The 12,394-nt window shown below is 39.0% G+C and overlaps 1 protein-coding gene across 2 annotated transcripts in view; it reads right to left on the reverse strand.

Moving 5' to 3' along the window:
• Positions 1 to 939: 939 nt before the first annotated feature.
• Positions 940 to 12,394, reverse strand: part of PKIA (cAMP-dependent protein kinase inhibitor alpha) — a 75,456-nt gene continuing 64,001 nt past the window's right edge. For both annotated transcript variants that reach the window (XM_070391910.1, XM_070391911.1), the window contains 2 exons: positions 6,105 to 6,282; positions 940 to 4,399 (listed from right to left, as the gene is read on the reverse strand). In XM_070391910.1, coding sequence (XP_070248011.1) covers positions 4,320 to 4,399; positions 6,105 to 6,255 — 231 coding nt within the window. In that variant the 5' untranslated portion in view covers positions 6,256 to 6,282 and the 3' untranslated portion in view covers positions 940 to 4,319. The remainder of the gene's footprint in view (positions 4,400 to 6,104; positions 6,283 to 12,394) is intronic.

The following is a 12,394-nucleotide window of genomic DNA, read 5'->3' on the forward strand; positions in this document are numbered from 1 at the left end:
ATGAGAGCTGGCCAGGATCCCAAATCCCCATGTCCTGGACCAGACAGATGCAAAAATATATACAAGAGAAGAGACACTGGAGCGGGTGCAGACTCGCTGCACGGTTGCAGTTTGCCCCACGGCCCTATGTAGTGTTTTATCCTGTGCCCTCAGTAAGATGAACTGAAAGATCTACAGTTATACCTGCCCTGTTTGGCTCAAGACTTCCCCTGGACTCGGGCTGAGTGATGAGTGATGCTGGCTTTCTCCAGAGTCCATCCCACTTTAGTCTCTGCTCAGTCTTTACTGCCTGCATGTGGGGGAAATGATGAAAAGAGAGCAACAGCAAGATAAAAGAAGTTAAATTCTCTTTGCTCCTCTATGCCAAGACTTTACTTCTAATATAGTAAGGCCCTGGGTGTCTGTGAGCACTGTATTTTAAAGCTTTTCGGTGGAGTGAACAGGGCAGGTGCATCTGGGAAACTTGAACTTCTTCTAGATCTCTGGTTCTCAAGTTGCTGGGAGTGAGGGTGGGAGGAGAGATAGCAAAGTTGCATAGGACCGTGTTCAAGGGAAGAGAGTGTTGTGAGTGAATGAATCCACATGTGAGCTGGTGGAGGAGGGAGTGTTCTAAAAACTTTCAGGAGATTCTGGTAAACACCCGTCTTTCTTCTGTTATTAAATTACTGCCTTCAGATGAGCAAGTAAGAATCACAGGAGTGATGTTGGGGCTTAGGATGTAAGAGTTGGCTCTGGTAGATGATAAATCCAGGCAGCAGGCTCCCTTGGTGGAATGGAGGCAAAAATAATTGCAGTAAAGGCCGGGAAAAGGTGAGGCTGGAATGGGGGTGTGCCCACCACTGGATGGCTGAGGCTTTGTGTTTCTCCTTTATCACCCTCGGCACTTTCTCAAGCACCTGGCGTGCGTGCGTTCAATAAATACTCTTCGTAGGCTGTACGTTTCAGAAAAATGTATTACGTTTAATAGCAATTATGTGAGCATGCAACATTGCTAAATACAAAAGTCATACAAGCTCACAAATGACTTCAGAGGCTGCCACTTGTAATTAAAGTACAATTGAGGGCCTATGGAGACACCATAAATCATAGATCCTTTCCTGTTTTCACTCAATGACTATACATTTTCTCCCTATTACTACAGGTGTCACAAAGCATTGCTATCCGCAGGCAGTTACATTTCTTGACCTTTTATTGCTCCTCTGAAGAGAAATAGCAGTGTCATTCCTGCTCTAAAACGATGCATTTCCACTGGGTCTGAGGAAGACGCGAGGGTAGGACACTGCCATGTGCAGCTCTTGGGGTATTGCCCCCAAATCGAAGGATACCTGTTATCTATTGGTAAAATATGTCAATGAATTATGATAACTACATGCTGGCATAGGAGGCTCACAATCGATAAAAGTTGAATTTAGTAGGTTCACACTTGTTGCAAATGAATCGAAAAACTGAAATTGTCATATTTCTAAGTAAGCCAAATGGGTAGCATGGGACATAAAAAATATGTGACCCATGCTAAATTTATAGACTAAATGCCAGAAAAATAACTTTTGGGAAGTATAACACACACAAAAATAAATGCTAATTGAATTTATTTCTTTAAAAAGTACACTTTCCATGATTTAGACACATCTCTGTCATTACATAGATCACCTTGAGGAAAACAATTCCCCTTCCTGGAACTCGGTTTCCTTTTCTAACATGTGGAGGTCAACTCGCCCATCTCTAAACGTTCCTGCCTGGCTTTGTTTTATGACTGCAGGAGAAAGCTCCTTCTAGACAGACAAAGATAGGTGCAGATCTTAATCTCATCATCTATAGCCTCTTAAGCTTTGAAAAGTTATATCTCATTCCCCCTTATTTTGCTAATCTGTGAAATGGGATAACACTACCTCTTCAATTGAATTGTATGAGGATTAAATGGGAGAATATGTGCTGGGAAGCATGTTGGTTAGTTAATGGGCATTCACTGTGTATTATCAACCAGTGCCTTTGTTTTCTACCCTTTCCTTCTCTCCTTAAAAATGCAGTTCCTTGTGTATTATTGATTTGCACATCAAAGATATTATAATAAAATCTTGAAGATATTGTGAACTTTTGCTGAGTAACATGTGTAAAGGAGATGTATTGGGAAGTGGATTTTTATCTTTCATCTTGGGAATGCCTCTGGGTTTGAATACAGCAGACAAAGTGGCAGTAAGAGGTCAAAATAATTCAAAAGCTCCATATGACTTCACGGTTTAGCACTATTATATATTCAAAGACAGGCAGGACACCACATGCATTAATCATAGTGTATCACATAGGAATATCAACCCTCCATAAATACTCAGCACTAGTCCTACACTTTACAAAATCACACAAAATCAGTGTGGAATCCCACAACTTGAGGGGTGAAGAGAACCTAACCTAGAGTCACAAGAAAACCAGGAGGATAGTAAATGAGGATATTGAAAAGGGGGTTTTATGGGTTGGGTGTTTTAAATGGACTACCAATGACTGTCTAAAATAGCCTCTTTCCCACTTAAGTCCATTCACAGGTAGATTTGTTTGAATTTTAAGAGGACATTTTGGACCCTAATGGTTTAGATAGAAGAAAGTCCTCTGGAAGCTCATTGTTCTATTTTCTGAGTGATTCACACTATTAACATTTTTTCTAGGAATCTATGATTGAGGACCAAACAATACCCATGCCTTTATCCCTCATCTTTGAAAAGTACTGTTAGGGGGTGGGGGTGGGGGGGGTAAGGACAGGCTTAACCTCTCATCCTGCTTGCAAATATAAAGGAAGGCTGAGTTCCTGGTATATCCATAGAGTTACCTGTTGCAATGCTGTTTAGCCCTCTTCATAGGGGACTGTACTGAGACCTCGAGGACAGTTAAGTGGGCTCTTTGTCATAAAAGGTCTCCCTGTTGTCCAGTAACTCATGAGCCAATGGCATATTACTGGGTCCTTATTTATTACCACTGACAAATGACTTCCTAATACTGACCAGAGGGATTACACTGCTCACAGAAACTTTCTAAGTAAGAACCATGATGTCAAAACATAGCTGAGGCCATCAACAGTATTAATGAGGATTTTGTTAGCTTCTAATGATGATAATGATGATTATATCAGAATTCAATTCACCCTAGTTATTAGTAAAAGTTTAGAAACATTAAAAAGTGCATAATAACATCTGGATCTGGTAGGGCTGAGAAAAGACAAGGAAAACACAACATGAGGGCTTTACTTTTGTGATTGGTGTCCACGTAATTGCAAGGAGATCATTTTCTCCATCTTTCTCATCTCCCTGGAGAAAAGCTGTCTTCAATATTTGAACAGTAGCATACAGCATTGTGAGAAAGTTGATTCCATAAGAATATAACATTTCCAGTTGTTAGTATTATCCTGGCTTCTCTTTCCCACCTTCCTCATTCTCCAAAATCCTTATAATTGTAAATAAAAGTATTAGTTGGGAAAAGTTCTGCACTTGGGAATAAAACAAAATTTGCAGATTGAATTCTGGACTGTGCAGACACCAAACAAATTGAATTCAGGTAATATTCACATTAATGGATATTTCCAAATTCTGGCCTCATAAAAGCAAAGGCGTCCTGATAAATCTGTTAGTCTTTGTTGATTCCTCAGCCATGAATCAAGGGAAAAGACTAATTTTAAAAAGAAAGTGTGCTCTATCCTGTATACACCACCACACTATGGAGAAGAAAAGATGGCAGCCCTTATAAAAATGAGTGGTATAAAAATTCACAGTAACATACATTGTTTTTGTTTTTCATGAGCAATCAAAGAAGGGGGCAGTGCCGAGCATCTATATTATACAATACAAAACAGTGTAAGTCACACAGCAGGAACACACGGACACAAGATGCTAAAAACAGTGCTTTCTGGGTAGTTCTCTTACTGGGTGAATACTTGGGCCAGAGACACTTAAACTCTGGGATCAACCAACCCTTTGCAATTAGACACAATTAAATCCTCTGACACTGAGGGGCCATATGCTACGGGGAGAATCATCACGTAGGTTGCTGCTACCGTCTACAAGCATTTCGTCATGTGGTCAAGTGCACGGATCCGTACAAGGTGACATCCAGACACAAGCCACGTGACTTCAGCCATTGCTAAGGACAGAGGTGGAGAAAGGTCTGTCTGCCGCCAGAGCCTCTGCCCCCACGTCCAACGGGACAGCGAGCAGATTCCTGCCGGGCGGCACAGCCATTTCCTTTCTCCCCTTGTCCCTCGTGGACACAAATGCTTTCCAGCCAGGCCCGGAGACCTGAGACATCGTCAGGCCGAGGAAGATCAACGCGGGGTGTTGTTAGCTTTGGGGTTTGGCTGCTTCCCCTTCAGCTTCCCCACTCTGTTCTGTCGAACTCCGCTGTGCATCCTTTTCACCTTCTGTAAGAGACAACGGAACACAGGATGAAGGCAAAATAAAAGCCACCGCTGATGTCTACCCGCTCTCGGCCGAGGCATATCACACTGGAAATTTAAGGAATATTCCCGAAGTCTGAACCCCTCACAGGAAAAGTGTGTTTTCTTGGTAATTAATTATCCATCAAGAAAATAGCTTAAGTGGGCTGGCTAATTCTGGATCTGTGACCTTGGAACAGCCTGGCTCAAAAATAAAACAATAGCTGCATTTTCACAGTGGTTAGTGATCTTGTGCGCCTTTGGTAAGAAACTAGGAAATCTCACACCCAGGTCCTGGCGCTCATTTTTAGAAGGCTTATGGGGGCCAGAAATCACAAGTTCTTTAGGCCGAAATCAGAAGTGGGGAGCAAGCTTCCCTTTTTATTCCTGACTTTCTTAATTTAAGACTTTTTTATGCATTTTACATCATTTAGAGCACTTGATGATAACCCCAGCTGATTTCTCAGCGGTTTCATTACTTTACATTAAAAGCAACCGTGGCAGAGAAAGGACATTATGCCAGCTGGTCAGTCTCTTGTCACACAAGAGGGATGGCGCGGCCTGCCCTTGGAGAACACGCACAGAACTCCAATAAAACCACCCTCCTCGCTGCACCCTCTGCAGCAATTCCAGCTAGTGATGCTGCAAACTCTGAAATTAAACGATGCTTTCTCTCCACATAGGTCACTTCACCTGAGGGCAAGCGGTGGGCAATCCTTTACTCAAAGATACATATATTTGCTTGTGGTAGTTCATTACTAAGCAACCAATATGACTTCATGGACAAAATATTTGGGGATGTTGCAATCATGTAAATTATAACAATGTTTTCTAAGAGTTTGCTATCATAATTCAAATGATTAGAGGTAAGCGGGCTGGTCCATTCTTTAGGTGGGAATGTTGAAAAGTAAATTATCCTGTAGTCTTAAAAAGTACTCACAAAACATCTCACCATATACCATACTTCAGGGAAATTAAAAGTAGTTCTTTTACATTAAAAAGTAATTCCGTTCTAAAGGGGTCCCAAGAACATTATACATCATTCTCATACACTACTTTCCTCATGAAGCAATAACTAAGTGCCCAAGATGTGCAGATGTCCTGGAACTAAGATGTGTAGATTAGCGTGCAACAAGAACTGAATAAAAAGGAGAGGTTCTTAGTAACCAAAGGAATGAAGTCAGATTAAGGCAGGTGCAAGGGAGTAAAATATTTAAAGATGAAACTTGTTGCATAAATACAAGATGAAGAATTTGACCCCCATGGTGTTTGGGACTTCCTACGTGACTTTTCTAGAGTTTCTGGGGACAATTCTCTGGGTTTAGCACAATGCTATAAATGGCTAAATAGGTGATTATTAACAAGTTAAGGTAAACATGGGATAGCAATATTGTTGAGTATAAACTAAAAGAAGCTGAAATACTCAAGAATTACAATTCTTAGCTAGTGATATTTTGTTTGCCAGTATATAGTTGTTATTATTGTAGAGCATTTGAGTGGGAAACCCTGTAAAGAGAAGTCATTGAAAATGGAGTGGGAATAAGAGATCATTCCCTGACTTTTATCCTGTGTTAGACTGTTTATAACTCTATAGACTACTTTTGAAGATGGATTGTCATGCCTTAATCCGACTTGGTGAAATGCTGACATCATTCTATGTTCATAGAGAGATGCATATCAAACAACTCACCTGCCTTGTTAATATCAAGTCCTGCTAATTTCAAGGCTAATTCATTGCTGTTACCACTTGCAGAGGAAACCAGGATATCATGTATTGCATTTCTTCTACCTGTTCTTCCCGAAGCAATAAAATCTGCATATGTAGTTTCCACATCAGTCATTGCTAACAAATATCCACATAGCAGGAACTAAAAAACAAAAACAAAATCACACACACATAAATTAGCAGGTAATATAATGTTGCAAGACACTTGGTAAATTATGGCCCTATAATATGAATGTGAAATAACTGTTTTTGCTTACATGGCCACAAAGGAAGCAATGCTTTGCTTCTGGATCAAGGGTCAGGGAATGTTTTTGTAAATGGCCTGATAGTAAATACTTTAGGCTTTGAGGGACAAATGGTCTCTGTCCCAGCTACTCAACTCTGTGGTTGTGCAAAAGCAGTCGAAGATAAAATGTCAAACAAATACAATAAACGAACTGTATTTACAAAAATAAGCATAGGGCCAGAATTGGTTTGCAAGCCATAGACAGTGGCCACTTGGTTTAGATCATAAAATTCTTCTCTGATGCCATTTTAGTCAGCCTTCAACTCCAGAGAAGAGAACTTGAGGTCAGTTGTATACCAAGGCAAGGGGGTTGGGGAGAGATGGAAGTGTTCCATCCTAGAGGTAGTAAGTAAGCTAGTGCCTCATCTGCAGAAAGTCTAAGAACAATAATAAAACTGAGAAAAATCCAGTTTTCTTTTTATCATCAGCATGAACCAGCAATTCTAAACAATGTCAGGAATCAAATACTGCCCCCAGTGAGGGAGGACAGTTCCCATGTGGCCCCTTGGGAAGCCATTGCTTGAGAGGAATAACAATCCTCCTTGACTGAATCTTTGAAATAAAATTTCAGCTTTACAAAGGAGTCAAAGTGAATTTTCCAGAACAAACTTGGTGATACACATCCTTAATGAAAGACATAATGAAAAGAATGGCAACAAATAAGTACCTATCGATAATAACCTTAAATGTAAGTGGCTTAAATGCGCCAATCAAAAGACATACTGTAGTTTAGTGGTTAAGAAAACATGACCCATATATGTACTGTCTACAAGAGACCCACCTCAGAAAAAGGACTCACAGAGAATGAAAGTGAAGAGATGAAAAAAAAATTCCAGGCAAATGAAAATGAAAAAAAAAGATGGAAAGGCAATACTCATATCTGACAAAATAAACTTTAAAGTGAAAGCCATAATAAGAGATCATGAAGGATACTTCACAATAGTAAAAGGATCGACACAACAAGATAATATAACCCTGGTAAACATATATGCACCCAATACAGGAGTGTCCAAATATATTTAAAATTTTCTGGAGGATTTGAAGGGAGAGATTGACAGCAATACAATAATAGTAGGGGACTTTAATACTCCACTGAAATCACTGGATACATCTAGACAAAAAATAAACAAGGAACCAGTGATCCTAAATGAAACACTAGATCAGATGGAATTAATCAACATTTTCAGAACATTTCACCCTAAAGCTACAGAATATACATTCTTCTCAAGTGCACATGGGATATTTTCAAAGATATTCTACATGTTAGGACATAAAACAAGTTTCTACAAGTTCAAAAAGATTGAAATCATATCAAGCATCTTCTCAGATCATAATGGCATGAAATTAGAAACACTCAGGAGCATTCACACATGGAGGCTAAAGCATGTTATTAAACAATGAATGGGTTACCACAGAGATCAAGAAAGAAAGAAAAAACATCCTGGAAATAAATAAAAATTAACACACAACAACCCAAAATCTACTGGACACAGTGAAAGCAGTTCTGAGAGTTCATAGCATCACAGGCCTACCTCCAAAAAACAAGAAAAACTTTTAATAAGCTACCTAACCCTACAACTTAATGAACTACAAAAAGAACAAAACCCAGAGCTGGTTCATCAAACAAGATTGATGAACCTCTAGGCAGACTCATCAACAAACAAAGACAGAGGACCCAAATAAACAAAATCAGAAATAACACAGGTGAAGTAACAACTGACCTCACAGAAATGCAAAGGATTATAAAAAAAAAATATTGTGAACGACTATACTCCAATAAACTGGACAACCTGGATGAAATGGACATATTCCTAGAAAAATACAATCTTCCAAAATTCAATCAGGAAGAAACAGAAACGGAATAGGCCAATAACTACTGATAAAATTGAAGCAGTAATTAAAAATCTCCCAGCAAACAAAAGCCCTGGTCTGGATGGCTTCACAGGGGAGTTTTACAAAACATTCAAAGAAGAACTAACACCTATCCTCCTCAAACTATTACAAAAAAAAATAAATTCAAGAAGAAGGAATACTTCCAAATTCTTTTTATGAGTCCAGCATTATCCTAATCCAAACCAGATAAAGACATTACTAAGAAAGAAAATTGTAGGCCAATATCCCTGATGAACATAGATGCTAAAATCCTCAACAAAATATTAGCAAATTGGATCCAGCAATACATTAAAAAATCATACACCATGACCAAGTGGGATTTATCCCAGGGATGCAAGGCTGATACAATATTTGCAAACAAATAAATGTGATATATCACATAAATAGATTAGAAGACAAAAATCATGTGATCATATCAATTGATGCAGAAAAAGCATTAGACAAAATCCAACACCTATTTTTGATAAAAAACTCTCAGCAAAGTGGGAATAAAGCAATCATACCTCAACAAAATTAAAGCCATATATGACAAACCTACAGCCAACATCGTACAATGGGCAAAAACTAAAAACATTTCCCCTAAGAACAGGAACAAGACAGGGATGTCCGATTTCACCACCCTTACTCCACATAGTTCTGGAAGTCCTAGCCACAATGAAGAATACATAAAAGGCATCCAAATCGGAAAGGAGGAATTAAAACTATCATTATTCACAGATGACATGATACTGTACATAGAAAACCCTTAAGGCTCCATAAAAAAAGCCACTAGATTTAATAAATGAATTCAACAACATAGCAGGATACAGAATTAACACCCAGAAATCAGTGGCATCTTTATATACCAATAATGAACTCTCAGAATGAGAAACTAAACAAAAATAATAATACCATTTACCATTGCAACAAAAAATAAGATACTTAGAAATAAACTTAACCAAAGAAGTAAAAAGATTTGTTCTCAGAAAACTACAGGATGTTGAGAAAAGAGATAGAAGATATAAACAAGTGGAAGAATATACCATGTTCATGGATTGGTAGAATCAACATCATTAAAATGTCTGTAATAACCAAAGCACTCTAGAGTCAATGCAATTCCTATTAAAATATCAATGGCGCCCTAGCTGATTTAGCTCAGTGGATAGAGCATTGGCCTGCAGACTGAAGGGTCCCAGTTTTGATTCTGGTTTAGGGCACATGCTCAGGTTGTGGGCTTGCTCCCCAGTGGGGGGGCATGCAGGAGGCAGCCAATCAGTGATTCTCTCTCATCATTGATATTTCTATCTATCTCTCTTCCTCTCCCTTCCTCTCTGAAAGCAATAAAAATATTTTTAAAAATAATAAATAAATAAATTACCTTTAATAAAAATAAAATAAATAAAATGAAATATCAACGGCACATTTCACATACCTAGAACAAACTGTCCAAAAATGTATATGGAGATAGTTGCAGCAATCTTTAGAAAGAAGAACAAAGTTGGAGGGATCACAATACCAGATATCAAGTAATACTGCAAAGCCACTGTTCTCAAAACTACCTGGTACTGACACAAGAACAGAACAGAGACCCCAGAAATTGACCCACACCATTATGCTCAATTAATATTTGACAAAGGAGGCAAGAGCATACAATGGACTCAAGACAGTCTCTTTAATAAATGGTGTTGGGAAAACTGAACAGATACATGCAAAAAAAAAAAATGAAACTAGACCACCAACTTACACCATACACAAGAATAAACTCAACATGGATAAAAGATCTAAAAGTGAAACCATAAAAATCTTAGAAGAAACCATAGGCAGCAACCTCTCAGACATCTCTTGTAGCAGTCTGCTGGTAGGAGTGCAGACTGGTGCAGCTACTGTGGAAAAAAGGATGGAGTTTCCTCAAAAAATTAAAAATGTAACTGCCATTTGGCCCAAAAATCCCACTTCTAGGACTATATGGTAAGAAACCCAAAACACCGATTAGAAAGAACGTATGCACCCCTATGTTCATAGCAGCACAAGTGCTCATCAGTAAATGAGCGGGGGGGGGAAAAGCTTTGGTACATTTACAGAATGGAATACTATGCAGCTATATAAAAGAAGGATCTCTTACCCTTTGAGATAACATGGATGGACCTGGAGAATATTGTGCTAAGCAAAATAAGCCAGTCAGAGAAAGATAAGCATCACATGATCTCACTCATATGTGGAATGTAATGAACAAAATAAACTGATGAACAAAATAGACCCAGAGACATAGAAGCATGGAACAGACTGGCAAATCTCAGAAGGAAGGGAAGGGAAAGGTGGAGAGTTGGGGGCAGCAATTAACCAGGGAACTTACATGGATATATGCATAGCCCATGAACACAGACAATAAATTGGTGAAGGCTGGGAGAGGAGTATGTGGGGGGAAGGTGTTCAATAGAAAAACAAAATCAAAAAACAAAGGGGCCATCAGTAATACTTTCAACAAAAAAGAAAATGAAAGACATAATGAAGAAAAATACTTTCAATGTAAAATGAGACACGTGTGCTTGCAAAAATACCAACTGCAAATCTTTCATTTCTTTTTCTATGTTTAAATTTATATCCTTCCCTGGAGGTCAAAAGAGGCATAGATACTAAGGTGAAATAATGAATTTCTGTTGGGTTAACTTGTTTAAACAGAACTTTAAAATAGCACACTTTTCTTCACTCTTATACGTACCAGTTAATTTACTATAGTTTAAGATTAAATACTCATAGCACTAATCAAGAGAAAGGAATATTTTCAAAACATAACAAGTGGGGAGGACGCAAACATAGTGAACCCCATGCGTCATGGACATACCCCCTGTCACTCTGAAATGACTTGATGCCATTAAAGTGCAACTGAGGTTGGCAGCCCATTCCTGCAGGCTGCGTTCTTCTCCCAATGCACATGGAGGGAGCTGCTAATTCAACCTGCAGAAAACTTTATATTTTCTCTTCTTTAAGGGGAAGCTGGAACAGGAGAGCAGGAGGAATAGTATAATACAATTTTGAAATAAGAACTATGTGTTTACTACATGCTTTACTGAGACTGTGCTATGGATAACACCGGTTTCCATTCCCTCGACTATATCCACCATTCTTTTTTGTGGGAATATGATTTAATAGTTGTTATAATTTTATTTAAAATTAGTCCTGGTTCTTCCACTGGGTCATGGAGTGACTTTCAGAAAATCACTCAACCTCATGGCCTTCCATTTTCTCCTAAGGAAAGGGAGACAGCTGGATGGCATGCTCATTATGGCACCTCATGAAGTTGTAAAAGCAATGATCATTCAGTACCTCATTTTTAAAATCTTGAATTTGGAATTCCCCTTCTGTGGCCATAACCACATATTCTTTTTCTTTTCCTCTTACTCCTAGTGAGTTAGTTCCTATCTTTAATTATTTTAACTCTTTTTATTTTAGTTTCCTAGCTCCAGGCTGGATCAATTGCCCAACATCTCATGTAGCTTCTAATTAGCACCAAGAAGTCCCTCTGGCCCTGGCCGGGTGGCTCAGTTGGTTGGAGCATCGTCCCATACACCAAGTTTGCAGGTTCAATTCCTGCTCAGGGCACATACTAGGTTGCGGGTTTGTTCCCTGGTTGTGGCGTGTATGGGAGGCAACCTATTGATATTTTTCTCTCGAATTGTTGCTTTTCTTCCTCCTCCCTTCCCCCCTCTCTAAAAATCAATAAAAATATATCCTTGGGTGAGGATTTAAAAACAGAAGTCCCTCTGTGACCTCAACCTTCCTAAGTCTCACCTGGGAAAACAGCGAGGTGCCTTTCCTCTGATCTTATTACTGGGAAGCTGGTGTTACCAGAAAAAGTCACAAAATTGTGCCAATTGGCTCAACTAGAAACTTGTGACACTATTATTAGTAAACACTCTGAGTTGTTGGGAAATTCTTTTGTTCACCTCTAGTTGACTCTTCCTTATGCTTGTCTTCGTGGGAAGGATTCCAAACCCTTTCTGTCCACACAACCAGACACTACCTGCCTTAAGAGATGACTTAGATCTTCCTTTCCTGAGAAGATACAGGACATCTGTTGCAAATTCTCTTAAATCTC

The sequence above is a fragment of the Myotis yumanensis genome, unplaced genomic scaffold (genome assembly GCF_028538775.1).
Source record: "Myotis yumanensis isolate MYYU_CA2020_CCGP unplaced genomic scaffold, mMyoYum1.0.hap1 SCAF_15, whole genome shotgun sequence".
Lineage (NCBI taxonomy): Eukaryota > Metazoa > Chordata > Mammalia > Chiroptera > Vespertilionidae > Myotis > Myotis yumanensis.